Source organism: Lissotriton helveticus, chromosome 2_2, assembly GCF_964261635.1.
Source record: "Lissotriton helveticus chromosome 2_2, aLisHel1.1, whole genome shotgun sequence".
Taxonomy (NCBI): domain Eukaryota; kingdom Metazoa; phylum Chordata; class Amphibia; order Caudata; family Salamandridae; genus Lissotriton; species Lissotriton helveticus.
The window spans coordinates 518,736,336-518,757,713 of NC_136060.1; the positions used below are offsets into that span (position 1 = coordinate 518,736,336).

Sequence of the window (21,378 nt, forward strand, 5' to 3'; positions counted from 1 at the left end):
ACACCGGCCCTCAATATCTCAACGGCAGAATCTCCTTCCACGTATCCATGAGGAACCTAAGATCCGCCGTCCTCGGTGAACCCCCGGGCATCCACAGAGCAAGAACGGGTGGAAGAACCTTCTCCTACATCACGACCAAGACCTGGAACGAGCCACTGATCAACATCATGCGCGCCCCCACCGTGCACATCTTACGGAAGACCTCCAAGACCTGGCTCTTCGGTTGACTGGAGCACCCCCTCCCACTCCCTGCACCATAAGACCCTCAAGGGTGAGTAGCGTGCTTATAATCTCCCTGATTGATTGATTGAGTCCAGATGTAATCCGAGGTCTCGGTGCCAGGTGTGCCCTCAGAGAATGGAGTGCTTACTAGCCAATAGGATACCAGTTCCCTCACCATCTGATGATGATTTCCTACAATGCGTGGCAACCAGCTATTCCAGAGTGCACTATTGTACGCACTCCAAGGGTAGCTGAACCCTTCTCTCGTCGTGTGGAGCTTGGTAGCCCCTCCAGAGATGTGACTACCTGAGGGCTACATGCCCACGGAAAAAACATTTGACAATCGTTCTCTCCTTTCTGTCCCCTTCTCCATGGTAAACAGCTGTGGTGTGTGCCGGAAAAGTTGGATATGAATCTATCCACCCTAACACGGGCAGTGGGGAAAGTATACAGTAGTTTTGTCCAGGAGAGGAATCTGCTACAAATGCTCATACCGGCCATAGTAGTGTAGAGAATTTACAAACTCAAGGAACTGACAGCTTTCTTGCTGTCAACCGCCAGTACGGCGGCCTTGGAGTAGTCCCTAAGTGGGGAGTGCCGTGCATGAACAAGTTGTTTAATATTAGTGATGGTACTACGATTCGGGATAAACCCAAACTGGCTGGGGTGCATCAGGATCGAGAGTCAAGGCAGCAATGGAGTGACTTGGATCTTACTAAATATTTTGTAATCCACATTTATTATCCTTAGTGGCTTGTTGGAGGAGAGTTGATCCACCTCCTTACCCTGTTTAAGGAGAGGGACAAACAGAGCTTCTCACATAGTGGGTGGGGAGGCAACACTCCCCTTTGCAAAGTTATAAATATTGGTTAATGGAGGAGCCAAAGTATCCACAAAGGTTGAAAAAAACTCAATAGGAAGTTCATCCTTTCCCTGTACCTTTTCCCTGGTCAGGGACGTAATAGCCTCTCCCACTTCCAGAACTTGTACGAAACAAGACATTTATGCCAAAGAAATTCATGGCTGCAAGGTGTCCCATTGTTAAGTGTGATACCTTCAGCTAATCATGACTACATACGCAACTGCAATTTACTGCTGGGATTTGCAAGCATATAATTACAACGTTTTTTTAAAAAACAACTCTTTTTACTGATCGCACATATAATTACAATGTTAAAAGCAAACTTTCAAGTCTCAGAATAGAATGTAATGCCTAGTAAAAGTTAGATATTTCTATGGCAGCTACAAATGTAAACACAACAGCGGCACCACCCTAATGTAGTTAGGCAAAGAGTGCAGAAAAGCATTGGTGAGCCAGCTTACATCATCAAGTTTCAGTTGCCTTAGAATGCAGGCCAGCAAATTAATCTATTGTAATTAAAAATGTTAACCAGTTGACGAGGTGTTATGCTGCTGGCAGGGTTGTCCACCCCTAAAATGTTATAATATTAAGTAAGGAGTAAGTGAATGACTACCACCTGAGTTATAGAATTTTCAAAAAGATTTGAATATAGCACTCTTACTTAATCCATTAACAGGAATGTAACCCAGAGAGAGTCCTAACAGAGTGTGAGAGATAATGAGATGTGAGAGAGGGTAATGAAGTGTGAGGGTGAGTGAGAGTGTAATACAAACTTTCTGTGCTTAAAACAGTCTAACGTAAGTCCACTGGACACACTGTCAATGGTAAGTCACTATCTAGTATACATTAGTCGCCTTTATAATAAATACGCTCTTTATAACAACATTTCATAAAGAGTGGAAAAAACATATATTTTGTCTATTCTGGGATAGACAAAGCTGAACAAACACTGATTAAGCACTGATATAAAAAGGTTTGGAACCCAATAAGAAAACACCACTGCAATCCACAAAACATAAACACTGAAAACTGGACGGCCTAATTATAACATTTACATGTTTTTACTCTGAGTGTGAGCTCTCAGGTGAAGGGATAGTGTAAACTTACGTTTGAAAGCCTTGTCACATTCAGAACATGTATATGGCTTCTCCCCCGTATGACACTTCTGGTGATAAGACAGTGTACCATTTGTTGCGAAAGCCATGTCACATTCAGAGCATTCATAGGGTTTCTCCCCAGTGTGAGTTCTCTGATGCACTGACAGCTCTCTTTTTGATCTGAAAGCCTTATCACATTCAGAACATGAATATGGTTTCTCGTCACTGTGAGTTCTCTGATGTATGGCGAGTGTACTTTTCTGTCTGAAAGTCTTGTCACATTCAGAACACTTATATGGTTTTTCCCCCGTGTGAATTCTTTCATGTCTTGATAAAACACATTTTCGTGTGAAAGCCTTATCACATTCAGAACACTTAAATGGTCTTTCCCCAGTATGTGTTTTGTGATGTGATGTCTGATGACCCCTAACTTTAAAAGCCATATCGCATTCAGAACATTTATATGGTCTCTCCCCTGTGTGAATTCTCTGATGTAATGATAGCTCTCTTCTTATCTTATAAGCTTTATCGCATTCAGAACATTTATATGGTTTCTCCCCAGTGTGATTTCTCTGATGTAGTGATAGCCCTCCTCTCATCCTAAAAGTTTTATCACATTCAGAACATTTATATGGTTTTTCCCCAGTGTGAATTCTTTGATGTATTGATAAAACACATTTTCGTGTGAAAGCCATACCACATTCAGAACATTTATATGGTTTCTCCCCAGTGTGAATCCTTTGATGTATGAATAGTGTAAATTGGTGTCTGAAAGCCTTATCACATTCAGAACATTTATATGGTTTCTTCCCAATATGAGCTCCCTGATGTTGCCTTAGTGAAAGCTTACCTTTGAAAGCCTTTTCCCATTCAGAACATTTATAAGGTGTATTCATAGTATAAGTTATCTGATACTGGATAGGGTAACCATTTTTATTAAAATCCTTGTCACATTTAGAAAATTTATATGGTTTCTCCCCAGTGTGGCACCTTTGGTGATGAGTTAGTGTACCTTTTTGTGCGAAAGCCTTGTGACATTCAGAACACTCATAAGGCTTCTCCCCAGTGTGCGTTCTCTGGTGTATTGATAACTCTATTTTTCTCTTGAAAGCCTTAACACATTCAGAGCATTTATATGGTCTCTCCCCAGTGTGAATTCTTTGATGAGTGGCTAGTGAACCTGTTCGTGTGAAAGCCTTGTCACATTCAGAGCATTTATATGGTTTCTCCCCAGTGTGAATTCTTTGATGTATTGATAAAGAGCATTTTCTTGTGAAAGCCTTATCACATTCAGAACACTTAAATGGTCTTTCCCCAGTATGTGTTTTGTGATGTGATGCCTGATGACTCTTAACTTTAAAAGCCATATCGCATTCAGAACATTTATATGGTTTCTCCCCCGTGTGAATTCTCTGATGCACTGATAGCTCTCTTCTTATCTTATAAGCTTTATCACATTCAGAACATTTATATGGTTTCTCCCCCGTGTGAATTCTCTGATGCACTGATAGCTCTCCTCTCATCCTAAATGTTTTATCGCATTCAGAACATTTATATGGTTTCTCCCCCGTGTGAATTCTCTGATGCACTGATAGCTCTCTTCTTATCTTATAAGCTTTGTCACATTCAGAACATTTATATGGTTTCTCCCCCGTGTGAATTCTCTGATGCACTGATAGCTCTTCTCTCATCCTAAATGTTTTATCACATTCAGAACATTTATATGGTTTCTTCCTCATGTGGGGTCTCTGGTGTAAAAATAGATTTCTCTTTCCAATGAAAGCCTTTTCATATTCACAACATTCATGAGGTTTCTCACTGCTGTGATTTATTTCATCTTGCAATACCCCTTGTGATGAATGTAAAACCTTGTCACATTCAGAAAATCCATTTGGTTTCTCCCAAGTACAAGTTTTTTGGTATACTGGGAGTGCCATCTTTCTCATGAAAGGCTTCTGACATTCAGGACAATTATGGAGGTTGCTCCCAGTATGAGTTCTCCGATGAATGGATACTGTCAACTTTCTTATGAAAGTCTTGTCACATTCAGAACATTCATAGGGGTTCTTCCCAGTAAACTCTTTGTGATGCACAGTTAGAGAGTTCTTTTGAATGAAAGCCTGAACACTTTTAGAACCTTTGCATGGTTTCTACCCAGTGTGAGTTCTCAGATGCTGGATTATTCATACAATTGTGTGCATAGTTACATTCAGAATATTCGTATGTTTTCCCTCTGGTGTGTCTTATCTGATATTCCAATAGCTCAGATGATATCTCGAAAACGTTGCCACATTCAGGACATCCATATGGTCTCTCTCAGTGCGAATTCTGATGTATAGATGGTGCAAGCTTTTGACTGAAAGCCGGGTCACATACAGAATATCCATATGGTTTTTCACCAGAGTCCTGTGATATTTTATCAACTGCTCCTTTCATTCAGAATATTGATAAAGACCTCCATTGTTGTGTGTTATGTTTTAATGATTATCCTTCCCTCTTCCGTATGTTCATATGGACTTTGCTTGAGATTGTGGCTCACTTGGATTCTCTCGCCAGGTTGGGTACATTGTGTATAAATGTATTATGTTTTGAATGTTCAGCAACGGGACAACCACCCTAACCAATCCACCATCATAGCTAGCGGTGGGCACCTTTTTACATTGATCTAGAATGGCAACATCCTCACCTTACGGGAATCAGATAAATATCTTTCATACAATCTCTAGATATGAAAGGAGTCTCTTTCCTGCAAGTTTTCTGGTGTCTAATTAGAGTTATTCATTCATATTGCCTCTTCAAGGATTGGCCTCAAGTTGATTTCATATTGCACAGTTAGTTGGTGATCTTTACATCGAAGATGTCACATGCAGAACATGTGCTCTCTACGGAGCATGAGATCGGACTTGTTAGAGTTTGTTACAGTGGGAAAGGGCATCAGATACGTGCGCTGCTTCGGAAACAACTGTGTGCATTAAAATATCTTCTCACATCAAAAACATTTGCAGAATTCCTTCAGTAAGTTAAATTCCCTCCACTCTGCATAACATTTTTCTAATGTTCGTGCTTCCAAGTCAGGTTCGATTGGTCGTTGCTTGAGAACATTTTAATGGAACTTTAACTGTCCTGACATTTGTTTCTCCAACACACTGTGATTCCCACTCTTCAGATTCCTTTCATAATGTTTTTCTTTTGACCTTCCAGAGTAAAAAAACAGAAAAAAGGATTTAGGACAATAAAGCCAATAAACAACTTCAATATGGTAAAACTAGTCATCACAGTAAGAATTAACATAGAAAACAGCATACTTGTAATACGTTGACTAAACCAACAGCATGGAAAACAGAAATCTAGACATCACTGGCCAATGACTACGCTACACATTTAGACTGAAACAAAAATACAAGAGAATCAGCCCCAGAGTTACAAAGATTTTGATTGGGGTTGCATCGTTTTTTGGAGCAGCCGCTATGCAAAATCTATTTTGAGATTAACAAAGCCTAATTTATTTGACTGCATGGCTTTCTTAAATTTTTTTTTAACTTTGAGGTACCTTACATTGAGAAGGCGTTACCTGGATGGCGCATGGGCATTCCCAATCATCCATCCACTCTTTTGACGCAAACCCATTTCTATTAATACAGATAAACATAGGTTTGAGCCAAAATGGTGCCCCTACCCAAGGCTGGCAGAAAGAGGAGAATTCTTTTTTTATTTCTGGTCTGTACTTCCACTTTGCATTAGTACTGCATTCTGCAGCACACATTGTCATGTGCCTAGTTAGGCCCAGTAGGAAATAATACCATTCTTGTATACACACAAATCTTTTTCTTAAAGTTGCCTTCTCTTTGCCACATTAACGTTTGACACACATTTTGCATTTTTGACGCTTGAATTTATATTCGCAGAAACACCGACCTTGTTGACAGAAAACACTTTGTTAGAATCCTATCACACAGCCTTGGCATAGTGCAAGGCCTCTCACGAGCGTAGTACAAATGTGTTTATTATTACATCCATATGGCAACATAGCTATCTGTAGAATACAAACAATGGTTGCCCGATTACAATATCGACTGAGGAAAGGATGCCATTTTCTATATATAGCCTTTTGTTTCCTAACATAATCAGAGGAGACACTTCTACTGTCTCAATCCCTTTTTTCGGTATAGTAATGATAGATATCCTCTGCAGCCCATCGCTTGACGGTCAACCCTGCATACCGGTTCCTCCCTATCCGCATACAACCATGCATTGACTGTACTCAACTGTGCTGCCCAGTAGTACTTCTTAATATCTGGGACTGCAGCTCCCCTTCATAAACCCTCCTCTGTAGCTTTGAAAGGGCAATTCTAGAGCTGCCCCCATTCCAGCGGAGACCACATAGCTCCCTATCTTCTGAAAGTAGTCAGGAGGAACTCTACATGCGGTATTTTGTGGGACATGAAGAAGGCGGGCAGGGCCATAATTTTAACGAGGGACGCTCTACCCATTAGGGATATTGGGAGGCCCCTCCAGTGTGCCACATCTGGCCCGAACCTCTCGATCAATGGAAGTAGATGATCTCTTTATGTAAATCAGTCTTGACCCTATTCCTCATGGGAACAGTCCAGCCTGAACTGCTAATAGCACAGACACCATAACGATTCATAAAACGGGGTGGTGATGGACAGAGCATCTGAATTAAGCAGAACACTCCTACCCAGTCAAAAGATCAGGGCTTGATCCATCACCGTTTTTTAGCTCACTGCACCATCCCAGTTCAGAACCTGGCTACATGCAAATTAGTCTGTCCCTGGCCCAGTGCATCATGGGAACAGGGCAGACCAAACTACCAAGCCAATTCTTTACTGGAAAGGAAACAAGCTTCCGGGGACCGGTTTCTGGCATTGCAGCCGTCTTCGGCCCGGCTTGCTTGAATCCTGACGGTGCAGTGAGCAAGGGACTCATGTCTGAGCATACCCTTCCACTCCTATAGTGGCCAAAACGATTCATAAAAGGGGGTGGTGATGGACAGAGCATCTGAATTAAGCAGAACACTCCTACCCAGTCAAAAGATCAGGGCTTGATCCATCACCGTTTTTTAGCTCACTGCACCATCCCAGTTCAGAACCTGGCTACATGCAAATTAGTCTGTCCCTGGCCCAGTGCATCATGGGAACAGGGCAGACCAAACTACCAAGCCAATTCTTTACTGGAAAGGAAACAAGCTTCCGGGGACCGGTTTCTGGCATTGCAGCCGTCTTCGGCCCGGCTTGCTTGAATCCTGATGGTGCAGTGAGCAAGGGCCTCATGTCTGAGCATACCCTGCCACTCCTATAGTGGCCAAAACGATTCATAAAAGGGGGTGGTGATGGACAGACCATCTGAATTAAGCAGAACACTCCTACCCAGTCAAATGATCAGGGCTTGATTCTATTACAGGACCGGAGGCTTCGGATTATGCTTCTCTTTCTTATATTTGCAACTCACAGCAGCCAATGAAAAACGTTTTGTATGCAAATAAAACTACATTTCTCATGATGCTTGTACATACATCACATCCTGTATAGCCCCATAAGAGCTGCTGTATCCTGTGTCTCCTCCTCTTTCTTTGCTGCTCACGCAGACAGTTAAGTGCTCACAGCATTATGCTATGGTTAAGGTCTTAGTTGACTGTTAGATTGCCTTTGATGTTATTGCCTGTATGTTTGCGCTCATATCGCGCTATTTTGAATGCTTTGCGCTTATATCGCGCTATGTGGAAATGCTCTGCGCTTTATCGCGCTGTATTTACTGCTCGTGACACGAAGGTGTTTTGATTCTAAACGTATAGTTTTTTGTCGACTTAAAACAGAATTGCCATACTTTGTCTTGAACCAGCGTTCGTGGGCGCCATTGATTGTTTTATGCTTAAGGCGGAGCGGCTCCCGCTGGGAGCGGCGTACTCCGGGGAAGCTTTTGCTTATTTGACTGTGCGGCCTCTCAGGCCGAGTTTTCCGTCCCCCGAAGGCCTGAGGGCATGGCCGTGTTTATCGAAGGCACGGCGTATGGGTGTTGAGCCTCTTCCCGCAGCGAGTCTGTGATTCCCTCTGTTGGTCCGTTCGGGCGCGACTTCTGTCCCTGTTGACCGCTGAACTTCACGGCTTCAGGGCTCTCTCTAAATAAAAGGCAGGCGCGCGTCGCCTCGTTGTCTCATCCTGGGACTGTGAGTACGGCGGTGTAGCCGCTACGCGGGTGGCCTTATCAGGCGTTCTGTACTCCCGCTGGTTCTCGAATGCCGCGCTTCCCTGCCGGGGTCTTCAGGCCTCATCAGCTTCGCCATTATTAGTTTACACGTGGCCTCGGGGCAAGGCTGTTGCCTCTTATCACCGTGGTGCAGGGTTCGATCCCAGGTGCCCCGAGTCAGTGTTTCTGATTATCAAAGGATGTTAAAGGTTTATAAATTCTATTTTCGTATTTTATTGCAATTTACGTTTAATATTCTCCTGGTGCATGTTTTCATTATTGATATTGGTAGCGTTTTTTTGTTTCACCCACCAATACAATTTTCAGATCGCTCCTGCTGGAGTAGTGAGGTCGCTTTGCTCTTGCCGGCGACATTAAGCCTCATGGGTGGCCTGGACTCGGCCGCAATCTACATCAAAGCTCCCTCAGGAGCAGAAATGCGGCGCTAGCGCTGCGCCATGATGAAATGTGTAATTATGGTTTGTGTCTAGACTTTTGGATCCTAGTTACGTTCCAACGATGCTGTTTCCACATTGCAAGAGAATTTCCTATCACTTCCACAGGGTTGTTTGAATTATTACGCGGTCCCGCGCTTTCTCCGCCAAAGGCTTTCCCTAGTAGCCGAGTGCGGTTATGGAGTCATAACGCTCCTGTGTGCGTAGCCCACTTGGGCACAATTTTGGGCTTAATTTTGGGCACTTTGGCTTACGCACGTCGCATGCGTCCCCTGTTTGTTTTGTTTCGAGGTCTCAGTGCCTCCTGCTTTACCTGAGCAGATTTCCTGGTAGCCTCCAGGCTTAACAATAGGCTGGCCCTCGGAGTGCGCACACGCTCTTTGTATTTTACATTGACTCCGACGCCCTTTGGGCTGGTATAATGACTACAGCTTTGCTGAGGAGCCGATACATTATTCATTTCTCTGTTTCAGTGTGCACAGGGTTGGCTCCCCCTCTACTCCTCCATTGCGTTGTGCTTTGCACTACTATACATGTTGAATATGGATATCCCTTGAGGGTGATGGTGGTATATATATATTGGAGGATGACAACTACCGATAGGAGCGCAAGAGCCTCCTGAACTAATTATGTTGACACCCAGGTTCTTCCCGTTCTTGTGTGGTCAACAGGGCCTCGAGTATGACGTTACCTAACTCAGGGTGACAGGGCTTGATTGAAGCCCCCTTTTTCCTTCTGCTACCACAAATCCTTGAGCATGATTTTTATTTTATTTATTTTTATTTTATCTATTTTATCTATTATTTTTATTTCGTGTTTCCTTTTCGCCAACACGTAAGGCAGCCGACGCGTGTGACGGGATTTAGCCTAGGGCGTTTCGCCCCCCTTTTTGGGTATAGCTGAGGAATTGCCCGACGGTGTCGCCAATCTTCTTTTTCCAGTCGTCTCGGAAAGGGATTCCCAGATTTGACAGGCTGCAAATCAATGTCGTAGTCGGCCACGATCGGCGGTAGGCGTCGGTATGACGCCATTTGCGCCAGATCGTCCGAGAGGCGCAAAGCCTTTCATACGGTTGGGCGCCAGGACATCAGGTCCAGGTAGGCCTTTTTGCGACAGGCCCCTATGGGACAGATTTATTATCGTTGAGTGTATAAAGGGTTGATGTTTTTGCTTGTGGTCACATTCATACTAGTTGGTCGGTTCCTTTTCCATCGTTTCCGCAGCTTCTAGCATATAGCGTTCAGGAGAGTGTCTGATGATCTCCTCCTTCCCTACGATGGCAGTTGTTCCGGTAGCGTTGTAGGTCATGCCAAGCTCTCTAGTACACTCCGAGTACCAAATTATTTTACCTTTCAAGTTAACTGGATACATATATGTATGGATAGGTCTATCTTAACAGGCCTTGGCCTCACATTTCCAGACATCGGATTGATGTGCTGGAATAGCCCGGTTATAGCCTTCATACATTTGTGGCTCTTAGTTTAGGTTCCAAGTTTATCTCAATCTTACGCGACTCAGTGGTTGTACGAACCAACCTACAGTGCGAGGTTGGCTTTCCGATGATATCAGTGCATGCGTTCCCCTTCATGTGAGTGCCACTGTAGCGGTGTGTTGGGCACCGTCATTCAAACAGTTTTCCGACCCTTCAGTTATTCGAGCTTTTTGTCGTGCACGCCTCTGGAGGCGTACTGATCAACATGCGCAATATCTCGACTGCGGGAACGATCAGCGGATATGGGCATATAGTTCATCTTTTAGTGGACTTGTTCCAGGACTCAGGCCATTCTGCCGAAACCTTCATATTTAGGTTGTTGAAACGGTATACCTCCTTAACCTACATGACAGTAAAGGATTGTTCCATCCGGTTCCTTTGTATTTCCGGCGACTGGGTCGTACCTTTCGGGCAGGGTGGACTCCATTTGAAATTCTAATGTCCCTTGGGTCCGCGGAGGCCAGCTCGGTTTCCTGCCCTACCTTACAATTTTCCCTTTTTTCTCATGAAGTAGCACTCATGTAGATCAGGGCAGATGCCTTTATGGTTCACCAGGGGCTACGGCCCGCAGATTCATCGTTGCTGTTTAATAAGCACGGGTCTGGGTTTGACACGTGGCGATGTGGTAAATACAGTTTTCCCTAGGTGGTAGGTATTCAGACTTTGCTTTACTTACAATCAAGTTTCTGGTATCTACAATACCTTCCTTGTATTTCGAACGTGCTGAGGGCGTTCATTTCGTATTTCTGGGTCCTTCCATTCCCGACACACGTTTCGGCGATAGAGGGTCGCTTTGTTGCTATGTGCGCCTTGGGCGGCTTTGTGAGGACTGATTTCTCTACTTGTCAGTTATTTACTAAATATTGTACGGGGACTTCGGTAACGTTCACCTTATAGCGTCCATTTTGGCCGGTTTTCTGCGGCTCATTCTCGGTTCAGGGCAAGTTGCTGAACTTGCGTCGGTTTTTTTCTTGCGAACTCTTTGATGGCGTAAATATTCCAAACCGAACTAATTCTCGTGATTTCCTTTTATTACTAGACATATAATAGTATGTCGACTGGACATTAAATATTGTCAGGCTGTGTTACGAAGCATTCCACCTTCAGGTGTTCCTATGGCGAGGCAAGCCCGCGTTTTATAGGTACAGTATATACTATAGGAAGTTGCTCTGTAAGCGAGGTCTGAACTGCATGTGGTCAGGGCCTGGTCACACGAATTCGAGATAATGCACTTTATGGGTGTTTCTTCACATGCCTCATGGCTTACAACGATGATTCTCGGATTTACTATCTGAGGTTTTCGAGTAGATGTTCATATGATTGTTGATGATTACTGACATTCTATATGTGAGTACGAGGCTATTACAGCCGATGATTGAGGGCCTTTGCCGGAATGGGTGTTAGAACCAATTGTGAGGCTCAGTTCGCTCAGGTACAATACTTTTCATTCTTGTTTAGATGATTCCATTGTTGTGCAAGTTTTAATTATTCTGATGGAGTTTCTCAGACTCTATTTAAACAGTATATTATGTGCCGGTGGGAGATTTAAGACTATGGTTATGTTGATAAGCGTTAAACTAGCATAATCCGAAGCCTCCGGTCCTGTAATAGAATCAAAAATTAGCTAGCATTCGCGCCAAGAATTTTCAATTCTATTAAGGGCACGGATGCGAGGATTATCCCGCCCGGTTTATTACAGTATTGGTAATAATTGCCCACCTGCATTTACTTGATATTCTGTATCAGCAGAAGTTACGGGTTTTTCCTGTCTCATTCCTTTCAGCTTCGAGTAAAGAAGAAGGAGCAGGTGTTCTTCTGGCTTAGAAGACGTGATCTTTCCAGTTGACGATGGTTCTCCATGTTGAAGGATGTTTATTGAGACTCAGATTCCGTGAAAAGGACTGGATTTATTAATGTTGGTTCTCCATGTTGAAGGATGTTTATTGAGACTCATATTCTGTGAAAAGGACTGGATTTATTAATGTGTGGACTGTATATGTTCGAGCAAAGAAAGAGGAGGAGACACAGGATACAGCAGCTCTTATGGGGCTATACAGGATGTGATGTATGTACAAGCATCATGGGAAATGTAGTTTTATTTGCATACAAAACGTTTTTCATTGGCTGCTGTGAGTAGCAAATATAAGAAAGAGTAGCATAATCCTCGCCTCCGTGTCCTTAATAGAATTGAAAATTCTTGGCGCGAATGCTAGCTAATTTTTGATCCATCACCGTTTTTTAGCTCACTGCACCATCCCAGTTCAGAACCTGGCTACATGCAAATTAGTCTGTCCCTGGCCCAGTGCATCATGGGAACAGGGCAGACCAAACTACCAAGCCAATTCTTTACTGGAAAGGAAACAAGCTTCCGGGGACCGGTTTCTGGCATTGCAGCCGTCTTCGGCCCGGCTTGCTTGAATCCTGATGGTGCAGTGAGCAAGGGACTCATGTCTGAGCATACCCTTCCACTCCTATAGTGGCCAAAACGATTCATAAAAGGGGGTGGTGATGGACAGAGCATCTGAATTAAGCAGAACACTCCTACCCAGTCAAAAGATCAGGGCTTGATCCATCACCGTTTTTTAGCTCACTGCACCATCCCAGTTCACAACCTGGTTACATTCAAATTAGTCTGTCCCTGGCCCAGTGCATCATGGGAACAGGGCAGACCAAACTACCAAGCCAATTCTTTACAGGAAAGGAAACAAGCTTCCGGGGACCGGTTTCTGGCATTGCAGTCGTCTTCGGCCCGGCTTGCTTGAATCCTGATGGTGCAGTGAGCAAGGGACTCATGTCTGAGCATACCCTTCCACTCCTATAGTGGCCAAAACGATTCATAAAAGGGGGTGGTGATGGACAGAGCATCTGAATTATGCAGAACGCTCCTACCCATGTCAAAAGATCAGGGCTTGATCCATCGCCGTTTTTTAGCTCACTGCACCATCCCAGTTCAGAACCTGGCTACATGCAAATTAGTCTGTCCCTGGCACAGACACCAGCACTACTAGGGGAAAAAAGGGCAAATACCAATGAAACTATTTGTCAGGTGTATGACGCCCCTGGACCCTGTGAAAGAAGAACATATGATATTTGACATACAAGCCCTTGAGATTAGATCAAGATAGACAATTCTAATAGCCTTTGACAGAACTGTGGGAATCAATTGTATTTATGGGCCCAGGAGTTAAGTTAGGAGACTTATCAGATGAAGAATTATTTGAGGACAACCCATTGAGCAAAAACGTGGTGTTTGAAATGAGCATCAATCTTAGAATACAATTAAAGTACAGTGTCAAGACATATGAAGTGCAGTTCAACACGAGAAAATGACTGGATATGAAGACCCGAGGGCACATGATGCAGTCCTAATGAAAGGGGCAGAACCTGTATGGATAGCTCTAAAACAAGGGGCAATACTGCCCAGGGTGCTCCAATATCCCTTAGCAGAGGAGGGCTTTTTTCTAACAGTACAAGCTTTATTAGAGCATGGAGTAACATACGTGGGTACTTCACCTGGGAACACCCCTATTTTCCCAGGTAAGGAGGGAAAGGGAGGAACTTGAAGGACAGTACAGGATTTCTGCCCCTTGAATGACATAGTGGTGCCTGAATTTCCAGTGGACCCTGACCCCTCAGTGGTTTAGACAAACATTCCTGCAGACTCCACCCACTTTTCAGAGATTGATTTGAAAAATGTGTTTTTCAGCATCCCACTGCAACCAAACTCAAATACTTGACCTCATTTGCATACAAAGGGACACAGTACCAATATTTGAGACTGCCCCAAGGGTATTGTGAGTCCCACAGCATCTTCAACAGGACACTGATACATGATTTAACAAACATCGTACACTTTTGAAATATGTGCATGACATTTAATATGCAGTCCCACAGAACATATATGTAGACAAGATGTAAATGTAAATGTAAATGTATGTGTCTTGTAAAGCGCACTGCTGCCCTGAGGCGTCGTGGCGCTGTAGACCGCTGGGGAACCCGTCCTGGCTATCCCTGTGAGATGGTCCCTACTGGGTATCTCCAAGGTGAAACCAGGCATCCCCGGCGAATGTGGGGGGCCATTGTAGAGATGAGGCAAGCTAATGCCCAGAGTTGCCGAGTGTGATCCCTGGTTAGAGTAGGCACCGAGGCGAGAATTATCGAGTCCGCTGACCCTGGTCCACGACCCTGCCGCATCGGGAATTGAACCCTGGTCCCGGGCTGTTCTCTGCTTCCAGGTCTGCCGCCTCTAACCAGTGAGCCACACCACTCCACCTCACCACAAGACACCATCAGTCTCCTTTGTTAGCGGGTAGAGAAGGGATACAAAGTAGACAAAGACAAATTGCAATACGTACAAACAAAAGTGCATTATTTGAAACAACTAATAATCCATTTTGGGAGGAGAGTGACACCTGATAGGGCAGAAAGAATCAGGAACATGCCCATCCCAAATACAGCTAAGGAAATGCAGCAGTTTTTAGGATAGTGAAATTATGTGAGACAATGGCTGTTTGGTTATGCCTCTTCTTTAACTACACCATTGTTGAGCACATTAAAAGGGTCCCAAACTAATAATGCAATGCCAAAGAGGATGATGGACGGAGTGTTGCACTCACCCCATTCAACTGATCTGGGTTTAATCCATCATCATTCTTTAGCTCACTCCACCACCCCAGTTCAGACCCAGCTATATGCAAATCAGTCTGACCCTGTGCCTCATGGGAACAGTCCAGGCCGAACTGCCATATCTTCCCTGGACCGGAAACAAGCATCCTGAGACCAGTTTCTGACTAATCAGCCGTCATCAGCCCGGATAGCTTGATCCAGTGGTAAACTGAGCAAAGAACCCAGTCTGGGCATACCCTACCAACTTAGGGCGAACAAAGCAATACCAAAGGGGATGGTGGACGGAATGCTGAACACTGCAAGCACTCACCCCCAGTCAACTGATCTAGGTTTAATCCATCACCGTTCTTTAGCTCACTCAGCCACCCCAGTTCAGACATGGCCATATGCAAATCAGTCTGACCCTGTACCTCATGGGAACAGTCCAGCCCGAAATGCCAAGCCATGTTTTCCCTGGACCGGAAATAAGCATCCTGGGACCGGTTTCTGACTAATCAGCCGTCATCAGCCAGGCTAGCTTGAATCCAGTGGCAAAGTGAGCAAGGAACCCACATCTGGGCATACCCTGCCAACTTAGGGCGAACAAAGCAATACCAAAGGGGATGATGGACGGAGTGTTGAACAGGATAAAACGGACCGATGAAAGGGAGATGGTATTTCAGGAATTAATAAGGCAATTACAAATGCTCCAATGTTAGGTACACTAGACTACGGTAAAAGATTTTAGCACTTCTGTGACTGTAACGGATTAACAATGACTGCACTATTGACTCAAAAGAAATCCATGCAATATGTGCCAATTGCATATTGCAGTGGTCTGTTAGACCCCATAATACAGAGTCACAGTCCTTTTGAGCAAGCACTGGCCACAACAGCATTTGCAGTCCAGAAATGCACTACCATAGTGATGGGATTGCCACTCACACTATGTGTAGAGCAGTCACTACCATAGTGATGGGATCGCCACTCACACTATATGTAGAGCAGTCACTACTATAGTGATGGGATCGCCACTCACACTATATGTAGAGCAGTCACTACCATAGTGATGGGATCGCCACTCACACTATGTGTAGAGCAGTCACTACCATAGTGATGGGATCGCCACTCACACTATATGTAGAGCAGTCACTACCACAGTGATGGGATCGCCACTCACACTATATGTAGAGCAGTCACTACCACAGTGATGGGATCGCCACTCACACTATATGTAGAGCAGTCACTACCATAGTGATGGGATCGCCACTCACACTATATGTAGAGCAGTCACTACCATAGTGATGGGATCGCCACTCACACTATATGTAGAGCAGTCACTACCATAGTGATGGGATCGCCACTCACACTACATGTAGAGCAGTCACTACCACAGTTATGGGATCGCCACTCACACTATATGTAGAGCAGTCACTACCACAGTGATGGGACCGCCCCTCACATTATATGTAGAGCAGTCACTACCACTGTGAAGGGATCGCCACTCACACTATATGTAGAGCAGTCACTACCACAGTGATGGGATCGCCACTCACACTATATGTAGAGCAGTCACTACCACAGTGAGGGGATCGCCACTCACACTATATGAAGAGCAGTCACTACCACAGTGATGGGTTCGCCACTCACACTATAAGTAGAGCAGTCACTACCACAGTGATGGGATCGCCACTCACTCTATATGTAGAGCAGTCACTACCACAGTGATGGGATCGCCACTCACACTATATGTAGAGCAGTCACGACCACAGTGATGGGTTCGCCACTCACACTATATGTAGAGCAGTCACTACCACAGTGATGGGATCGCCACTCACACTATATGTAGAGCAGTCACTACCACAGTGATGGGATCGCCACTCACACTATATGTAGAGCAGTCACTACCACAGAGATGGGATCGCCACTCACACTATATGTAGAGCAGTCACTACCATAGTGATGGGCTCGCCACTCACACTATATGTAGAGCAGTCACTACCACAGTGATGGGATCGCCACTCACACTATATGTAGAGCAGTCACTACCACAGTGATGGGATCGCCACTCACACTATATGTAGAGCAGTCACTACCACAGTGATGGGATCGCCACTCACACTATATGTAGAGCAGTCACGACCACAGTGATGGGTTTGCCACTCACACTATATGTAGAGCAGTCACTACCACAGTGATGGGATCGCCACTCACACTATATGTAGAGCAGTCACTACCACAGTGATTGAATCGCCACTCACACTATATGTAGAGCAGTCACTACCACAGTGATGGGATCGCCACTCACACTATATGTAGAGCAGTCACTACCACAGTGATTGGATCGCCACTCACACTATATGTAGAGCAGTCACTACCACAGTGATGGGATCGCCACTGAAACTATATGTAGAGCAGTCCCTACCACAGTGATGGGATCGCCACTCACACCATATGTAGAGCAGTCACTACCACAGTGATGGAATCGCCACTCACACTATATGTAGAGCAGTCACTACCACAGTGATGGGATCGCCACTCACACTATATGTAGAGCAGTCACTACCACAGTGATGGGATCGCCACTCAAACTATATGTAGAGCAGTCACTACCACAGTGATGGGATCGCCACTCACACTATATGTAGAGCAGTCACTACCACAGTGATGGGATCGCCACTCACACTATATGTAGAGCAGGCACTACCACAGTGATGGGATCGCCACTCACACTATATGTAGAGCAGTCACTACCATAGTGATGGGATCGCCACTCACACTATATGTAGAGCAGTCACTACCATAGTGATGGGATCGCCACTCACACTATATGAAGAGCAGTCACTACCATAGTGATGGGATCGCCTCTCACACTATATGTAGAGCAGGCACTACCACAGTGATGGGATCGCCACTCACACTATATGTAGAGCAGGCACTACCACAGTGATGGGATCGCCACTCACACTATATGTAGAGCAGGCACTACCACAGTGATGGGATCGCCACTCACACTATATGTAGAGCAGCCACTACCACAGTGATGGGATCGCCACTCACACTATATGTAGAGCAGCCACTACCACAGTGATGGGATCGCCACTCACACTATATGTAGAGCAGGCACTACCACTGTGATGGGATCGCCACTCACACTATAAGTAGAGCAGTCACTACCACAGTGATGGGACCGCCACTCACACTATATGTAGAGCAGTCACTACCATAGTGATGGGATCGCCACTCACACTATATGTAGAGCAGTCACTACCACAGTCATGGGATCGCCACTCACACTATATGTAGAGCAGTCACTACCACAGTGATGGGATCGCCACTCACACTATATGTAGAGCAGTCACTATCACTGGGATGGGATCGCCACTCACACTATAAGTAGAGCAGTCACTACCACAGTGATGGGATCGCCACTCACACTATAAGTAGAGCAGTCACTACCACAGTGATGGGATCGCCACTCACACTATATGTAGAGCAGTCACTACCACAGTGATGGGATCGCCACTCACACTATATGTAGAGCAGTCACTACCACAGTGATGGGATCGCCACTCACACTATATGTAGAGCAGTCACTACCACAGTGATGGGATCGCCACTCACACTATATGTAGAGCAGTCACTATCACTGGGATGGGATCGCCACTCACACTATAAGTAGAGCAGTCACTACCACAGTGATGGGATCGCCACTCACACTATATGTAGAGCAGTCACTACCACTGGGATGGGATCGCCACTCACACTATAAGTAGAGCAGTCACTACCACAGTGATGGGATCGCCACTCACACTATATGTAGAGCAGTCACTACCACAGTGATGGGATCGCCACTCACACTATAAGTAGAGCAGTCACTACCACAGTGATGGGATCGCCACTCACACTATATGTAGAGCAGTCACTACCACAGTGATGGGATCGCCACTCACACTATATGTAGAGCAGTCACTACCATAGTGATGGGATCGCCACTCACACTATATGTAGAGCAGTCACTACCACAGTGATGGGATCGCCACTCACACTATATGTAGAGCAGTCACTACCACAGTGATGGGATCGCCACTCACACTATATGTAGAGCAGTCACTATCACTGTGATGGGACCGCCACTCACACTATATGTAGAGCAGTCACTACCACAGTGATGGGATCGCCACTCACACTATAAGTAGAGCATGCAGTATTTGCCACCCTACAATAAGCCAAGGGCACCCTCCCTACCCTGAGGGCCTCCGGCTAGGAAGTGATACTTTCACTACCATCGCTGCTAGCGGTGCGCTGTAACACGGTCAATCCGGTAACATTGTTTGCACACCCAGATATGGACAATGAACAGGTGCATGACTGTGGCACATATATACCTGATGAAGTCAGGGTGGTAAGAGAAACCCCTATCCCAGGGAGCACCCTGCTCTTTGCCGAGGGTTCCTAAATTCCTTCATAGATCAGGAAACAGGGATCAGACATTCCAGAGCAGCAGTTGTCAAGGCTGAACAGCGGCATTCTTCCGATACGTTACACATTGTAAGCCAGATGTCACTGCCAACTCACTTTTTGCAACAAGCAGCAGAATTAGTGGGCATCATTGAAGCACTACACCAGGCTAAGGGGTTAGAGGTGTATCTGTTCAGACTCAGCATATGTTACCACTGCAATACACTCTGGTATTCACAGATGGGAAAGGAGGGGATTTCTCAAATCTGATGGGTGACCAGTAAGGCACAAAGACTTATTATCGCAGCTGATAAAAAGCCTCCAAAGTAACTGTGATAAAATGTGCAGCTCACACTAACCAGCAAGACCTCATCTCCAGGGTAACACCATGGCAGACTGGGCAGCAAAAGAGGCAGCAAAAGCATTTCAGCTATTTGCTGATTACGCCTCCACCATGATGACAAGTAGAGAACAGCCTGCTGTCGAACTACCACCTCCCTATACAGAGACAACAAGACTGCATCTGCGCAAGTAACAAGAACAGGCCCTGTTACATGGAAGTGAGTTGTGGGGGCGGCGAGGCTGCCCCCAGTCAGCATCATTTTATTTATAAGCAGGAGAGCACAGGCAAGTCAGTGATGCCACAAGCACTGTTGCTCACAGTCATAGATCAACTCCACCTCCCAGCACAGAACGCGAAGGAATATCCCCTGGCCACCCTGCAAGCAGACTGGTTCATTCCTCTATCAGGTGAAATGATTACCGTGTACATTGCGGAATGTGCAGTATGTCAACAGCACAGCAACAAATCCACACTAGAGGTGATTACTCCAACAATACCACGCCCGACATGCGCATTTCAAAATATGCATTTAGATTTGTAGACATGATTGACAGATGCCATAATTACAGGTATCTTATTGCGGTTGTTGGCCCATTCTCCCGATGGTTGAAAGCAGGACCTTGTGAAGCTAATGATGCTTAAGCAACAGCTAATTTCTTGATAAGAGAAGTAAATATCTAGGTGGGGCATTTCAGAAGCGATCCGTTCCGATAACGCACTCACTTTGTTGATACAATGTTACATCACATCTCTACCTCCTTGGGGATAAAACACAAACTGTCATCTGTTCATCACCCCCAAAGTAATGGCGTTGTGGAACGCCTGAACAGCCCCGCAAAGTTCATTTCTAATCAGCGATCAGAGAAGGAGAAGTGACCACTGCAGCCCGCCAGCCAGGTCCCGTATTCGTTGACCAACAAGTGTACAACCGTAATTTTGTTTAGAAATGGAGGGACCCGAGAATCAAAGGCCCCTTCTGAGTGACAATGAGTACCCCCACAGCGATCGAAGTGGGCGGCAGGAAGCCATGGATGCACCTGTCGGATGTTCGACTGGACCATGCCTTGCATCAGACACCTCCACAGACAGAAAACGAAAAAGAGAGGGGAACAGAGGATCAGCTGTAAAAACCCCTCCACAAGTAGAACAAGTTCTCGACTCTGCAAATCAACGGTTATTTATTTCTGCTTTATTTTGCATTTCTGATTTATTTTTATTTTTATGTCTTTTTATGTTGCTGTTTACCTTGCGCTTTGACAATGACCCATACCTCAGATCAGATCAAAATGTCATGCGCCTGCGGAGAGAAAGAGTTACACATAACAATGCATCGCATAGTATTCATGTTAACTTATTAGATAACATGCGGTACCAACCCATGACAGAGAAAGAAACTTCAAATGACTCATGCTTCTAGTGCTCACCGATACCCCATGCCACCGGGTCCGAGAGATTACATTCTATTAAAGACGTTTCTCCAAAGGTGGTTGGATGCCAAATACACCCATGTCTATGTAAGGTTCCTAGGCCTCTTTCTTCTCTGCGCATGCGCAGGAGAGCCCCGTGCTTCAGTACGCACGCTCAAGGAGCGCTTCTTTGTGTATGCTCTAGAGCAATGTTTCGTCTCTGCGCATGCT

General features: G+C 45.2%; 1 protein-coding gene across 2 annotated transcripts; it reads right to left on the minus strand.

Moving 5' to 3' along the window:
* Positions 1-1,346: 1,346 nt before the first annotated feature.
* Positions 1,347-21,277, minus strand: LOC144821608 (uncharacterized). 2 transcript variants are annotated; one of them, XM_078678839.1, is made up of 2 exons: positions 21,166-21,277; positions 1,347-5,375 (listed from the first exon to the last, which is right to left on the minus strand). In XM_078678839.1, exon 2 carries the CDS (start codon positions 4,125-4,127, stop codon positions 2,136-2,138), a length of 1,992 nt encoding a protein of 663 aa, XP_078534965.1. In that variant the 5' UTR covers positions 4,128-5,375; positions 21,166-21,277; the 3' UTR covers positions 1,347-2,135. The 2 variants fall into 2 exon arrangements, with proteins under 2 accessions (XP_078534965.1, XP_078534966.1); XM_078678840.1 differs by having other exon boundaries at positions 21,118-21,258.
* Positions 21,278-21,378: the final 101 nt, after the last annotated feature.